Raw genomic sequence first — 14947 nt, forward strand, 5'->3', positions numbered from 1 at the left:
GGCGGTGACTTGAGTCTGTTTGGAGGCTCTATTTCCACAGTAGTGCAGGATGTGCCCAGTGGTGGAAAGTAACTAAGTACATTTACTTAAGTACTGTACTTAAGTACAATTCTGAGGTATTTGTACTTTTACTCCACTACATTTACTTGAAAACTTTAGTTACTAGTTACTTTTCAGATATAAATTATGATATAATGAAACATACATTAACCACTTTAAACCTATTTTAAACCTAGGCTATTTGAAAATAGCAGATCTACAAGCTCACAACGCGTCGCATCGCGACGCGTTGTGAGCTTGTAGATCGGCTATTTTCAAATATTTAGTACTTTTACTTTTGGTACTTTAAGTACATTTTGATGCCAATACTTTTGTACTTTTACTAAAGTAAATTTTTAATTCTGGACTTTTACTTGTAACAGAGTATTTTTATATTGCAGTATTGGTACTTTTACTTAAGTAAAGAATTTGAGTACTTTTTCCACCACTGGATGTGCCACTCAAACCCTCTTAGTGACACTAATAGGGCATAGCAGTGGCGGCCATTTTCTGGTTCCACTTCAAAATAGTCAATGCATTTTTCCCATTGACATTTCCAAAAATATTCATATCGATTCATTTAAGCCTAGAATCAAGCCATCCAGGGTCCTGGTGAATCACGACCATAAAACATTTTTGTCTGTGATTTTTTTACATTTTATATTTAGTTATACGATATACTATATTTAATAAATACCATTTGTTTTGCCGGTTTAAAAAAAGTTTTTTTCACAGAATCAAACGTTTTATGGTCATGATTCACCAGGACCCTGGATGGCTTGATTCTAGGCTTAAGATAATTGATATAAATATTTTTGGAAATGTCAATGGGAAAAATGCATTGACTATTTTGAAGTGGAACCAGAAAATGTCCGCCACTGCTATGCCCTATACTTACATACTTACTGTAGTTGACTGGGGTTGGCTCCATACTTGGTCCACTCTCCCCCTCTCTTTGCCAAAAACAAAATAGCTGATCTACAAGCGCAGAATGCGTTGCATTGTGATGCGTTGTTTGCTTTGTAGATCTATATTTCCGGCAAAACGTTTCCCCCCTCAGAGAATAGGGATGCTGGGGTTCTAGTGGTTCAGGATCACACAATCACACATGCAGGTGTACTGCAATGTACGGTAAGTGCATCGTGGCCTAAAGCATTGGTTCTCAAAGTGGTCCGGGGACCCCCAGGGGTCCTTGAGGGAGTTCCAGGGGGTCCCCCAGCTAAATGATGGATAGTTAAGAACCAAATGGACCCTTATGGGTCTGTAACTCAGAGAGTGTACCTTAACCACTAGAACCCCAGCATCCCTATTCTCTGAGGGGGGAAACGTTTTGCCGGAAATATAGATCTACAAAGAAAACAACGCATCACAATGGACCCGTTAGGGTCCATTTGGTTCCATTTGTACACTCTCAGAGTTAAGTTAACATTGATTTTACAATATAAATTGGGGTCCCAGAGATAGAAATGCCATTAAATGGGGGTCCGTAGCCCTAATGCATGTCAAACTGGGGGTCCTTGAAATTAAAATGGTTGAGAATCACTGCTAGAGCCATAAAAAAATTCTTCTCTTCTCAGAAAATGATTTCGATGCTTTTCTGATCTCTCATATACTCGCTCCCTATGGGCCGAAGTCCAGACTGATACAGGGGAGGAACGTGAGAGTGAATCCACGTTATCAGTCTGGCCAATGCCAGGCTAGCTCGATCCGGCCAGGCTGACAGGAAAAAGAAATCCGAGTGAATCAAAGCAAAGTGAATCAGCAACATCCACTCATCTCTCAATAACCGCCATGGACGTGCCCTTGAGCCTCGCGGCTCACTGAACCCACTTTGATAAACACAAAGATGTGGAATGAATGGTGGATCGATACGCTAGCCTACTGTACGAGGTTTGAACACACGTTGAACCTGATCCATTCGGATACGTTTTGCTCTCTTTGCGGTAAATTAAAGGAATGCTTCACTGCCCCCACAATGAGGCCTTCATGAATTCATGGGGATTTTTTTTCGTTTGTGTTGCATTCCCTCCTTCACGGTGGATGAAGAATCCTAAAGACGATGAGAATACTTGATGAATTGAAGAAAATAAGGGTCCAGGTTTAAACAACAGCAAAGCATAGGCCTATATGAGAAATCGGGTCTATAGACACGTTCTCCTTAATTGATTGTGCGTAACGCTATTTATCCTGGAAGTGTTTTAAAAAGTGAACTTTGAGAGAAAATGCTTTGTTTTGGAAGTAATGAGGACATGGAGTGGATGCAAGACACATGGATTATACTCTGAGAGAGCTGTGCTGGAGTTTAGAAACTGATTTTAATCGTGGACCCAGGTATTCTCTTCAGTGCAGCAAGTACTTTCTTAGTTTTTGGATTCTTCAAGGAATACAAGACAAACAGGCATTCTCCATTCAAGGCTCCACAGGGTGAGTAATTTATGGAAAAAGACAAAGTCATTTTGTAAAGTATTCCTTTAACACTGATGGTACCTTTTTACTATGAAGGAATGAAAGATATGTGAACCTGAACGCCGGTTGGAAGCAGAGATGTGATTTTGAACATCACACTTTGAATTAGTCACCGTTGTAGAATGTGCATGTGTCAAGGTTTTTTCATTTTTTTAAAATCATTTTTATTCAAAAAAAATATTTTTGGGGGGCTTTTATGCCTTTATTGACAGATCAGTTGGCTGACAGGAAATGGGGAGAGAGATGGGGGGAGACACGCAGCAAAAGCCGTCGGGATCAGGACTCAAACTCGCGATACACTGTCAGGCTCCACTGAGCCTATGGGTGCCTGGAAAGCTACGCCAGCAGTCCAGGCCTAAAACAATTTTTTAAAGCGGGTTTGTGTTTTTCCTGTCGGCCTGGCTGGATGGAGCAGGCAAAACCTTCCAGTTGCCTGCTCGATCCTAGCCTGGCATTGGCCAGACTGATAACGTGGATTCACTCTCACGTTCCTCCCCGGTATCAGTCAATCAAAGCAAAGTGAATCAGCAACATCCATTCATCTCTCAATAACCTCCATGGACGTGCCCTTAAGCGCGCCGCTCACTGAACCCACCTTGATAAACACAAAGATGGATTGAATGGTGGATCGATACGTTAGCCTACTGTACGAGGTTTGAACACACATTGAACCTGATCCATTCGGGTACGTTTTGCTCTCTTTGGGGTAGGAATGCTTCACTGCCCCCACAATGAGGCCTTGAATTCATGGGGATTCTTTTTTTTTTGTCTTCACCCTCCTTCACGGTGTATGAAGAATCCAAAAGACGAGGAGAATACTTGATGAATTGAAGAAAATAGGGGTCCAGGTTTAAACAACAGCAAAGCATACGCCTATATGAGAAATCGGGTCTATAGACACGTTCTCCTTAATTGATTGTGCGTAACGCTATTTATCCTGGGAGTGTTTTAAAAAGTAAACTTTGAGAGAAAATGCTTTGTTTTGGAAGTAATGAGGACATGGAGTGGATGCAAGACACATGGATTATACTCTGAGAGCTGTGCTGGAGTTTAGAAACTGATTTTAATCCTGGACCCAGGTATAATAACATAACAATTAGTCACTGTAGACTGTGCATGTGTATGTGTCAAGGTTTATTTGTTTACATTTTTATCATTTTTATTCATGTTTTCAATTTCCGTTTAAATTAGTTTTTAAAGCGGGTTTGCTAGTTTATTTTAGTTTATATTTTGTGGGAAAAAAAGGTTTAGTTTTAGTTTAGTTTAGTTTTAGTTTTTTTTAATACTTTTATTAGTTTTATAGGGCAGAGATTCAAAAAGTAGAAAAATATTCGATACCGACAATTGGCAACAAAGATGATTTTAGTTCGTTTTTATCTTTAACAAAAATATTTTCAATTCCAGTTTTGGTTATTTTGTTACTTTTCGTTAACTATAACAACCCTGGTGTGTATATATCCAGTGCTTGTCTGCATACGTGTGTCTATAATATATGCTTGTCTGTGTCCCCGGCAGACCTATGAACAGAGGAAGATCATCGAGTTCACCTGCCACACCTCCTTCTTCACCAGCATCGTCATCGTCCAGTGGGCCGACCTGGTCATCTGCAAGACCCGCAGGAACTCCGTCTTCCAGCAGGGCATGAAGTGAGACACACACCGGGAGGGAGGGAGGGGGGGGGGGGGAGAGAGAGAGGAGAGAAAGAGAGGGAGGGGGAGGGGGAGAGGGAGAGGGAGAGAGGAGAAGGCAGAAGGAATGGGGAAAAGAATGAGAGAAAATAGCCGATCAACAAGCTCACAATGCGTCCTGGTACGGCGCGTTGTGAGCTTGTAGATCGGCTGTTTTCAACTAAGGCAACTAATTATAAATCAGCCTGTAGGATGAAGAGGCGTGGAAAGAACACATTGCACTATACCTTTGTCTTGTCTTTGTCCCCCAAACCAGCTCTTATCTTGTTTCTTTATGTTTTTTTGTTGTGCTCCAGGAATCGGATCCTGATCTTCGGCCTCTTCGCTGAGACCGCCTTGGCTGCCTTCCTGTCCTACTGCCCTGGCATGGACGTGGCCCTGCGCATGTACCCCCTCAAGTACGCACGCACGCCACGCACGCCACTCCACACGCCCCGATACCGGCTCCACCCGACCAAAAAATAGCCTCTTAAAGATCTAACAGGCTGCTATTAAGCCGTCACTCTAATACACTCGCAATGAAGTCTGCCCGCCCGCACCTCAGAAATGCCATTATTCTCCTCGGTATTCGAAAAAGGCGCCCCGCACTGGCATTAACTATCTCCGATATATATCTTATCTATGCTTCACAAGCTCCTCTCTGTGTGCTTCACCTGCCACTCTCCAAACTGTTTGGTTTTAGACTCTTCACTCAGTGTTGTGTTCTGTCTGTCTCTCTGTCTTTCTGTACAGTGCATCCTTTCATTCCCATTTACAGTAACAGTAACAGTACAGTACAGTACATTACCATCTCCAGCAGCACCGCCTTTCATTCCCATTTCTATTTAGGTCTTCTTCCCCTCTTTGCCCCGCCGTTCCCTCCTTGTAAACCAAGCCTGCCAGCTTCTCAAAGACATGCAGCATTGTTGTTATCCCCCAATAATATTCAAAAACAGCTGCGGGGGGATTAGTGCAGAGAACCGGTTCTGACATCTGCAATGGATTTAACCCTATAAGACCGGGAAAGCATCTGTCATTTTTAGATGTTAACCACTTTAAAAAAAAAAAAAATAGCAGATCTACAAGCTCATAGCGCGGCACCGAGTGCCGTGCTATGAGCTTGTAGATCTGCTATTTTTTTTAAATCATGAAAATGTGTGCAAATCTTTGAATATATATATATTTTAAAGCGAACATTTGTAACTCAAATCTTTGCTTCTGGGGGATTCTACAAATGTCTTCTAAATCCTAACAGTTTTTTGCTATAATCAGTGGTTCTCAAACTGTTTCATGTCAAGGACCACACAAAATGATATGTATTTGGCCGCGGACTCCCCCACCATCTCAAAATATGTTGTTCCAGGGGACCCCCCAGAAGTAGTAAAAAAATATATATTTACAAAAATGTTCACGATTTAAAGAAAAATAAATAGCAGATCTACAAGCTCATAGCGCGGCACTCGGTGCCGCGCTATGAGCTTGTATATCTGCTATTTTTGAAAAGCCAAAGTATAAAATAATGGTTAAAGTGGTTACAGTACACAGATGCGTACCCGGTCTATATGGGTTAACCGTTTTGACATTATCTGTGAGTGACTCGCTGCTTATCTATGCCCTCCATCCCCAATACGCTTGTCTCTCTCTCTCTCTCTCTCTCATAGGATCTATTGGTGGTTCTGTGCCCTGCCGTACAGCATACTCATCTTCGTCTACGACGAGATCCGCAAATGGATCCTGAGGAGGGACCCAGGAGGTAAGGTTACATGAGTGACTGACAGAGAATATCCCCCGGAACTAAACGGGAGCACAACCTTCATTATCTGCTCAATTGCCTCTATGACAAAAAAAAGACTCAAGCCCTTTAACACCTTTCACACCGAGTCGGGAAAAAAAACACAATAACAAAAAAAACACACATTGGGGGCAACGATACACCTGGATGTCATGTCTCCCAGAAGAGAGCCAAAACAAAGATGACAGATAACACAAAGGTTAAGCCGGCAGTGACAAGACATGACTGTTAATGCGACGCCACACAGAGATTGCGTGGGTTAGCATTTTAGGGGGGAAACCTTTTATTTGTGGCCTACAATTAACCCTTTAAGGGCTTCCGGGAAGGGAACGCATGTGTGTCATTTTAAGATTTCTTTGGGCTATTCAAAAATAGCAGATATACAAGCTCATAGCGCGGCACCGAGTGCCGCGCTATGAGCTTGTAGATCTGCTATTTTTAGAAAAAACTTGAACATTTTTGCAAATCTTTTATTTTCAACTCAAATCTTTGCTTCTGGGGGTCCCTGGAACAAAATATTCTTAGATGGGAGGGGGTCCGCGGACAAATACATATTATTTTGGGGGTCCTTGACATGAAAAAAGTTTGAAAATCATTGATAATATAGCAACATAAGTAAAAAAATCAATTTTAAAAAACTTTAGGGAAAACAAACTGTTAGACATTTGTAAAATCCCCAGAAGCAAAAATTTGAGTTAAAAACTTTTGCCTTAAAAAAGTATATATATATTCAAACTAAAGATTTGCACACATTCTCACTATTTTTCAAAAATAGCAGATCTACAAGCTTGTAGATCTGCTATTTTTGAATAGCGCAAAGAAATAAAAAAAAATGACACGGATGCGTTCCCGGTCTTAATGGGTTAATATCTCTGCTGTCGGGCAGAAACCAGCTAACTCCAAAATGTTAATTTTTCAGGAAATGACAAAACTAAACAAAAAGTGGAGTTATAGGAGGTTTTGTTCATTATTGATAAGAACAGCTGAATGGACCTCCAAGCTCACAATGAGGTTGGAGGTCAAAAGGGGGTGGAGACTGGAGTCAGCAAAACCAGCTAACCCCGCCCCCCTTTGGTGGAGTTAGCTGGTTTAGCAGACAGTTTGAGGATCCAATGGAGTTAGCTGGTTTTGTCAGAAGCACTTTTTAATACTTTTCATTGGCTCAATATTTTTTTAATCAACACACAGACGTAAAGGGTGTTCAATGGCCCTGATTTATGAAAAAAGAAAAAGAAAAATGGAGTTAGCTGGTTTCTGCCAGACAGCAATGATACTGCATCATTTAATAAATAAATCTCTAAGTTCTCTTTTACGTATAAATTTCATGGAACAGAAACATGGATAAGAAACAAAAAGAAAGAAAAACAACCCTGATATTACTTAAGAAACAAACAATGAAATCATAATTAAGCTAACACAAACTCATAAGCTAATAATATCCATGGTGACCATATCTATAAAAAAACGTCCATTTCCCGCTGTATTTTAGCTGTGACCTTTTTCGATAATGAACACCTCATTCAGCTTGTGTTGCCATTGTTTTATGATTGGGGGGTGGTGGCTGCAACCGTAGGGTCAGCATTTTAATAGGCGAGGTTAGTTCTCATAGCAAACATGGTAAAACTTTCAACATGACGTGATTTGTGAGTCCGACCTCTCCTGACGATGGCCAAGTCACAAGGGGGGGGTTGTGCAATCATACAGTGTTTTCTCAAGCTGGGGAACATTGTGAAAATTAAGTGTGTGTGTGTGTGTTTTTTTTGTAAGCCTTTGAAAACCTTGAAAAGGTCACCCCATTGCTTTTATTCCATCATTCTTAGAATGCTGTACAGTAAATCTCTGCACTCTGGGCTCAGTTAAAAAGCTATCTCCAGCTGTTGCTGAAATGCAGCAACCAGACTGCAGTTCTAAAGAAACACAATCATATACCAGCCCAAGCCATCCTTGCTTCTCTGCACTGACTGTGCAATGGTGGGAAAAAGTACTCAAATGTTTATAAGTAAAAGTACCAATACTGCAATATAGAAGTACTCTGTTACAAGTAAAGTAAAAGTACAAAAGTATTGGCATCAAAATATACTTAAAGTACCAAAAGTAAAAGTACTGAAATGTTTGAAAGTAGCAGATCTACAAGCTCACAACGCGTCACGATGCGACGTGTTGTGAGCTTGTAGATCTGCTATTTTCAAATAGCCTATGTATAAAATAAGTCTAAAGTGGTTAATGTGGTTAATGTATGTTTTATAATATCATAATTTATATCTGCAAAGTAACTAGTAACTCAAATAATTGTAGTGGAGTATAAGTACAATATTTGCCTCTGAGATGGAGTAGAAGTAAAAATATTGGAAATTGGAAATACTCAAGTAAAGTGCAAATACCTCAAACTTGTACTTCAGTGCAGTACTTAAGTAAATGTACTTAGTTACTTTCCACCACTGCTGACTGGTTGCCTTCCAGGGCCAGGCTCCTAGTTACATTTGAGATGTGTGTTAAGTCCCTTAGGAGCCTGAGTGCAGCCTCAGATCCTCAGACAGGGCTCTATCTCTGGATTGTTTTGAAATCTTACCAGAGGTGATCAGGCCTCTCTGCAGCCCACTGAGCCCATAGTCACCCAGGGCTGTGGAACACCCTCCCTGAGGATTTCACACCAGCACAGTCAGGCACATCTTTTAAATCACCACTAAAAACATATTTGTTTTGTTTTCACAGTGTTTTTTTTTGTTGCTATTCTTAATTGTTTTATCTGATATTTATTATGGTTTTGTTCTGCTGTAATTACCGTATTTCAAGGCAAGGGTGAAGGGGGGGAGGTTATGTTTTCACTCCTGTCTGTTTGTTTGTCTGTCTGTCCAGTTTGTTTGTCTTGGGGATAATCACACAAACAGCTGGACTGATCAGCGCCACAGTTCTTGTGCACATTGTGACGCCACAACACTTTTCCCCCCCACATTATGTTTTATATTTTTTGAACATTTTGAATTTGAATTTTATAAAGGAAGTGAATGGCAGTTAGATGAAAGCCTGAAACTTTTTCCAAATATGGAGTAATACATCGTAGATACGGTACGTCTTTATATATATATTTACTTATTTATATATGTATATACTTCACAATTCGGCATACAACAAAGTATATGGCTGGTTAAAGGTGGTTAAAGGTCTAAAACCCCTGCTAGCAACCTCTAGAGGTTGTGCAGCTCCTTGCACCCCACCAATCCAAAGTGGTTTGACCAACTGACTTGACAATAATTAGATTCCTGCACTCTCTCGCTTGTCGGGCTAAAGCTATTGAAAAAAAAACACTTTTGTTTTTTAGCCATTTAGTCATGGATGGCTAAATGGTTCCAAATTCCCACTTCCAAACCTGCATGACGTACCTTTATCTAAACTGGAACTGAACCCTAAGCTGCCAGAAGCTTCTTCTCTCCCGTGTTTCGATTCACAATCTCCCTCAGAGCTTTCCTGCTGCCTCTGCATGTACAGAGACAGATTGATATAGTGCGTAATGGACAGCTGTGTGAACAGTCACTGGGAACTATCGCGGTTTACACATCAATTCTCATTTAGAGCGTCTTACATCATGATGAACACGTGCATTATATCTCCCATCGTCTCCAAAGGGCAGCTGTCAAACTATTGGCTCTCGCCGGTCAATGCAAGTAATCAGCAATGAGATTAAAGATGCCAGTTAGTGCAGACGTGGGTGCTGACCGAATTGACATCCTTTCACAGTGAAATCTTCTGTGTTATTTTTAACTCTTGAGAGTGTACAAATGTAATGGATAAATGAACACACAGAGGATTTGACTGATGTGTGTCGCCGCGCCTCCGCCCAAGTGGAGCCTACTATGAAACTCTGCTCGGCTTGTGTGTGTGTGTGTGTGTGTCTGTCTGTGTGCAGTGCACTGCCTGGGTGCGGCCGACAGAGTGCGCCAGAGTGCAGCTACAGTACACACACACACACACACACACACACACACACACACACACACACACACACACAATATTTTCGAGCTGCGTTCGCTTCCAGCGTTCGCGCGTCTTACTTGTGTGTGTTCAAGGCTATGACCTTAGTTTTGATGTGGTGCAGTCACACTCCTTATCTTATCTGTATCTCCACTTCATCAACAAAACAAAAGCAGACATGCTGTAAATGCAATCTTTTGGATACATAAATATGATTATTTTTTTATTTTTTTTAGATTGTCTAATAACAGCGTGGCTCCCTTGGTTTTGTCCCAATCTGACCCCCATTAACTTCAAATTTAAAAAAAAGATATAAAACCTTCTAGCCTCACAGCTAGAAGGTCCTGGATTCGATTCCCGCCTGGGACGCTGTGGGCGCTGGGGGCGTGTCCTCTCCTCCGCGTCATCAGCGCCCATACCTAGGTGGGGTTGGCGACAGGGCCTTTCTGTGTGGAGTTTGCATGTTCTCCCCGTGTCTCCTAGGGTAGGTACCCTCACAAAAACATGTAGTAATCTAATCCTGGTCTCTATACACGAATCCACAGAGCGCTTCCCTGTAGGTATGGCTCCGCCCCCTTTAGGTAGCGCCGCCATTACTGCGGTGTCAATATCACCGCACTCAGCGTAGTAGCAGCTGACTGATATTGACACCGCAGTAATGGCGGCGCTACCTAAAGGGGGCGGAGCCATACCTACAGGGAAGCGCTCTGTGGATTCGTGTATACTGCCTCCCCCTGGTCAGCCGGGGCGCCTGATGGAGGGGAAAGGAACCGGTTGGAATAACGTGTTCCTTCCACGCGCTACGTCCAACCAGGGAAACTCCCCACTGTCAGGTGATCAGAAGCGGCCTGCTAGCTCCTCATGCATTGAAGGAAGCATGAGCGCAGTTCTGGGCTTTCCCCAGGCTGGCAGAGGGAGAGTAGCGCCCAGGATTACATAGGCAATCGGCACTGGGTGAAAAAATGGGTTAAAAAATGTAAAACATTTAAATAAATAAAAACATAACATGTGGCTATAGGAAACAAAAAAAACGACTGCCCATGTGCACAAGAAATGTGGTGTTGATCGGTCCAGCAGCGGTTTGCGAGATTAGCCCCAGAGAAACAAACACACAGACACACACACACACACACACACACACACTATGGCTGTCAACTTTCCTCAGAAATGATATTCGAATATTGGTCTTAAAAATGTGCAGATATTCGAATATATTCGAATATTATTATTATTATTATAAAAATATATATATATATTTTTTTCTTTTTTGACCGAAACAGTACAAAAAGCAATGTATCGAGTGCTCGGATCCAATAAAACATATCTTTTGTTTGTTTTTATAACTTCATACATTGTTTTTTGTATTGTCCCTGTCAAATAAATATAAAAATTATAATAATAATAATAATAATAAATAAAAAAAATCATTTGAATATTATTTTTCATATTCGAATATACATATTTTACCAATATTCGAATAATATTCGAATATCGAATATTTCGTTTGACAGCCCTAACACACACACACAGACAGACCCTCTCATAGACAGCTTGTCTCCGACAAGAGTGGCGCCGTAAAAACCCATGGCAGCCAGGAAGCCTTTCTCCTGCACTGTCAGTGAAATAAAGATGTAGATTTTATAAGGACACAGATCCCACCTGTCTGTCTGACTCAAATGAGAGCGCCGCCAGGTTCAGACGAGGTAGAAGAGGAAATTAAAGGAGGCTGTCAGAGACTTTCTGAGATGAGCTCCCGCAGATCACACATGTGATAGCAGGGACACACACAGCACACAATGGCCTCAAAGGCCCGTCGTCGCCTCTCCTGGCGCCCGACGTTAGCGCGAGACGTGCATGCTTGACGAGGGCCGAGGCGCGCGCAGACACAAAATGCAATTTATCATGACAGTTAATCATTGTTGTTAATCTGTGTGTCACAGCCGGATGATCAGAGCTATACGCACGCTCTAAGAGGGATTCATTTGGAAGTACAGAAACAAAGGCAGGGGGGGGGGGCATGAGATGAATACAAATAGACCCACATGAAAGGAATGTTATGAAAATGTCTGTCATTTTGCTCTCTTGACTGAAACGCTCCCTGTCTTCTCTTCTCTTCTCTTCTCTTCTCTTCCAGGTTGGGTGGAACAGGAGACATATTATTAAAGTTCAAGAAATGTCAGCTTGAATTTTGTCTGTCTGCGCGCGTGTGCACATGAGAGAGAAAGAGAGAGAGAGTGAAATTCTGCTGGTGTTTGTCTCTGCGTGCGTGCACGTTTGTTATGTCTGTATATCCTGTCAATTGTAATATTGCATGGATGAGTTCCCAAATCTGATTATCATAAAAATAATGCTGAAATAGGCTTGTGTTTGCTTTGAGTATATTTTTCCAGAAGACTTGTCTTGCAGTAGACATGGGCCTCACTGTGAGCCTATCGCGAACATGATGAAAGCCGTACCGTATGTATTGCATGTATTGTTTTGCCTATAATGGAATGCACCAAATAAAATGTATTCCGATGCACCCCAAGGTCATTGTTTCCATTCATATTCATTAATATCGTGGGTAGTCTTCATATTGCACACATATTACAGGCCAAGCCTGTAGTCAGAGTGCGCTGGTTCCCAAACAGTGGGTTCGGGACCCATTTTGTGGGTCACAGACACATTTTTATGGGTCGCGAGTAAATATCCCTTTTTTCGATTCCTAAATGTTTTTGTATAATTTCAAAACATTTTCAGAAATGAAAAATACTATTATACATTGTTTGGGTCCCAAATTGGGTCCCAAATTTCCCAATTTGGTCCCCCTTTTTTTTGCAGATGTGTTCCCAGATTGGGGAACCACTGGTGTATTCTGCTAGGCTATATATAAACATACTGTACAACAGAATCATAAGGAAAAGACAGGTTTTCAATTAGGCAGTGGTATACCGTAGTGTAAGTGATATGTTTTTGTGAAAAAAGGGTTACGGTTAAAGCTCTAGATATAGTCTATCCCAGGGTAGTAGCTGAGTACAAGTGCAAATTTTCAGCAACGCCCTGCACATAGACACACACACACACACACACACACACACACACACACACACACACACACACACACACACACACACACACACACACACACACACACACACACACACACACACACATACAAACCTGGGAGCTGACCAGTAGTCTACAACCTGAGCAGTTGGGGGTTCAGTCAGTCAGCCTTGCTCAAGGGCACTTCAGCAGTGTTGGGGGAGGGGTGGCCATTCACTTCCCCACCCAGATTTTTTTTCTGCAGGTTGCAGAGAATTGAACCAGGAACCTTCCGCTTCCGGCAACAAGTACGCTCCTCTAACCTTTAGTCCACCACTGCCCCAAACATGATTAGAATATAGAGCTATTTGACCCATTAAGACCGGGAACGCGCCTGTGTCATTTTTTGATTTCTTTGGCTATTAAAAAATAGCAGATATATAAGCTCATAGCGCGGCACTGAGTGCCGTGCTATGAGCTTGTAGATCTGCTATTTTTGAAAAATTTTGAAAATTTTTGAAAATCTTTGAATACATGTATTTTTTTAAGCGTTAGGATTTAGAAAATAAATGTTTTAATCGGCCTCAGGTCTTAATGGGTTAACACACATTTTAACCACGAAATATCACCCCCTTTAATTTATAAAAAACATACATTTTTGCCCTTTTCCCTGTGAATTATACATAATGATTGGCATTTTTCACCAGGGCTGCTACACGGCCCTCACACAATTGTACAGCACTTGCACAAATAACTGATGATTGGCTAAAGAGCATGGATGATAGTAGGCTTGTAGGGCCGGTACTGCTAGATTTCATTGCTGCTTTCGATGTTATTGATCATGGTTTGTTGTTGGGAAAACTTAAATACTATGGTTTTAGGTTTTCTATTAGCCAGTCAATTATCTCTGCAACGTATTGATTGTCAACTCTGTTACAGGATTCTGATTGAAGGTCCCTGCAGAGGGTTGATTTTCGGTAGGTATCATGGTCCCTTCAAGCACTTAAAACTGTGTTTCTTGATACGATGATGATCGCATAGTTCAGCTGATAATCTGTGATGAACAATCAGCTCAAGTCTTTCGCTCCTATATCTGATGTATCGATCCTGTCTATATTAGCCAGTCAATTATCACTGTGTCTTTGACACCAATTGATTGTGGTTTATTTGCTGCAGGTGCACATGTGTGGAGATTTGGTGCATCAGGATTGGTGAGGCACTCTGATGCCATCCAATCACGATCTAGTCCTGCCTTTAAAAGCAGGAAGTTGGCAATCAGGAGACATATTTTCTAATGGGTGAGTAGAGTGTGCCACGATATGTTTTTAATGCTTATTGTAATTTTGAAGTGAAGTGTTGCACGTGTATGTGCACTGCACACAGGAGTTACACTCCTGCCTCACACAGGAGTTACACTCCTGTGTGAGGCAGGTTTCTGTATTAACCCTTTAAGACCGGGAACGTGTCATTTTAAGATTTCTTAAGATATACATCTGCACAGAGTGCGCTATGAGCTTGTAGATCTGCTATTTATTTATTTTTTTGAAAATTTGTGTGTTTGTGTGCACATTTGTAACTCAATCTGTGCTTCTGGGGGTCCCTGGAACAACATATTTTGAGATGGGGGTCCGAGGCAAAATACATATCATTTTGGGGGTCATATCATTGACATGGAAAGGTTGGTGCACCACTATAGCAACATACTGTTAGGATTTAGAAAATATCTCAAATGTTTTGTTCCAGGGACCCCCAGAAGCAAAGATTTGAGTCACAACTGCTCGCTGTAAAAAATAATATATACATTCAAAGATGTGCACATTTTCCACATTTTCAAAAAATAGCAGATATATCTGCTATTTTTTAATTGCCAAAACAATCTTAAAATGACACACAGATGCGTTCCCGGTCTTAAAGGGTTAAAGTGCACTTTACTCTCCTCACCCTGGTAAGAATGTTTTTATTTATTCATCATTGCACGCATGTAATGTCA

General features: G+C 41.4%; 1 protein-coding gene across 1 annotated transcript in view; it reads left to right on the top strand.

Annotated features, from left to right (window-relative positions):
- Nucleotides 1–12454, top strand: part of atp1a2a (ATPase Na+/K+ transporting subunit alpha 2a) — a 97527-nt gene extending 85073 nt beyond the window's left edge. The window contains exons 21-24 of the mRNA XM_080441107.1: nt 4021–4151; nt 4490–4591; nt 5834–5925; nt 12068–12454. Coding sequence (XP_080297233.1) covers nt 4021–4151; nt 4490–4591; nt 5834–5925; nt 12068–12096 — 354 coding nt within the window. The 3' untranslated portion in view covers nt 12097–12454. The remainder of the gene's footprint in view (nt 1–4020; nt 4152–4489; nt 4592–5833; nt 5926–12067) is intronic.
- The last annotated feature ends 2493 nt before the right edge of the window (nt 12455–14947 follow it).

The sequence above is a fragment of the Gymnoscopelus braueri genome, assembly GCF_963280865.1.
Source record: "Gymnoscopelus braueri genome assembly, chromosome: 10".
In the NCBI taxonomy this organism is placed as follows: domain Eukaryota; kingdom Metazoa; phylum Chordata; class Actinopteri; order Myctophiformes; family Myctophidae; genus Gymnoscopelus; species Gymnoscopelus braueri.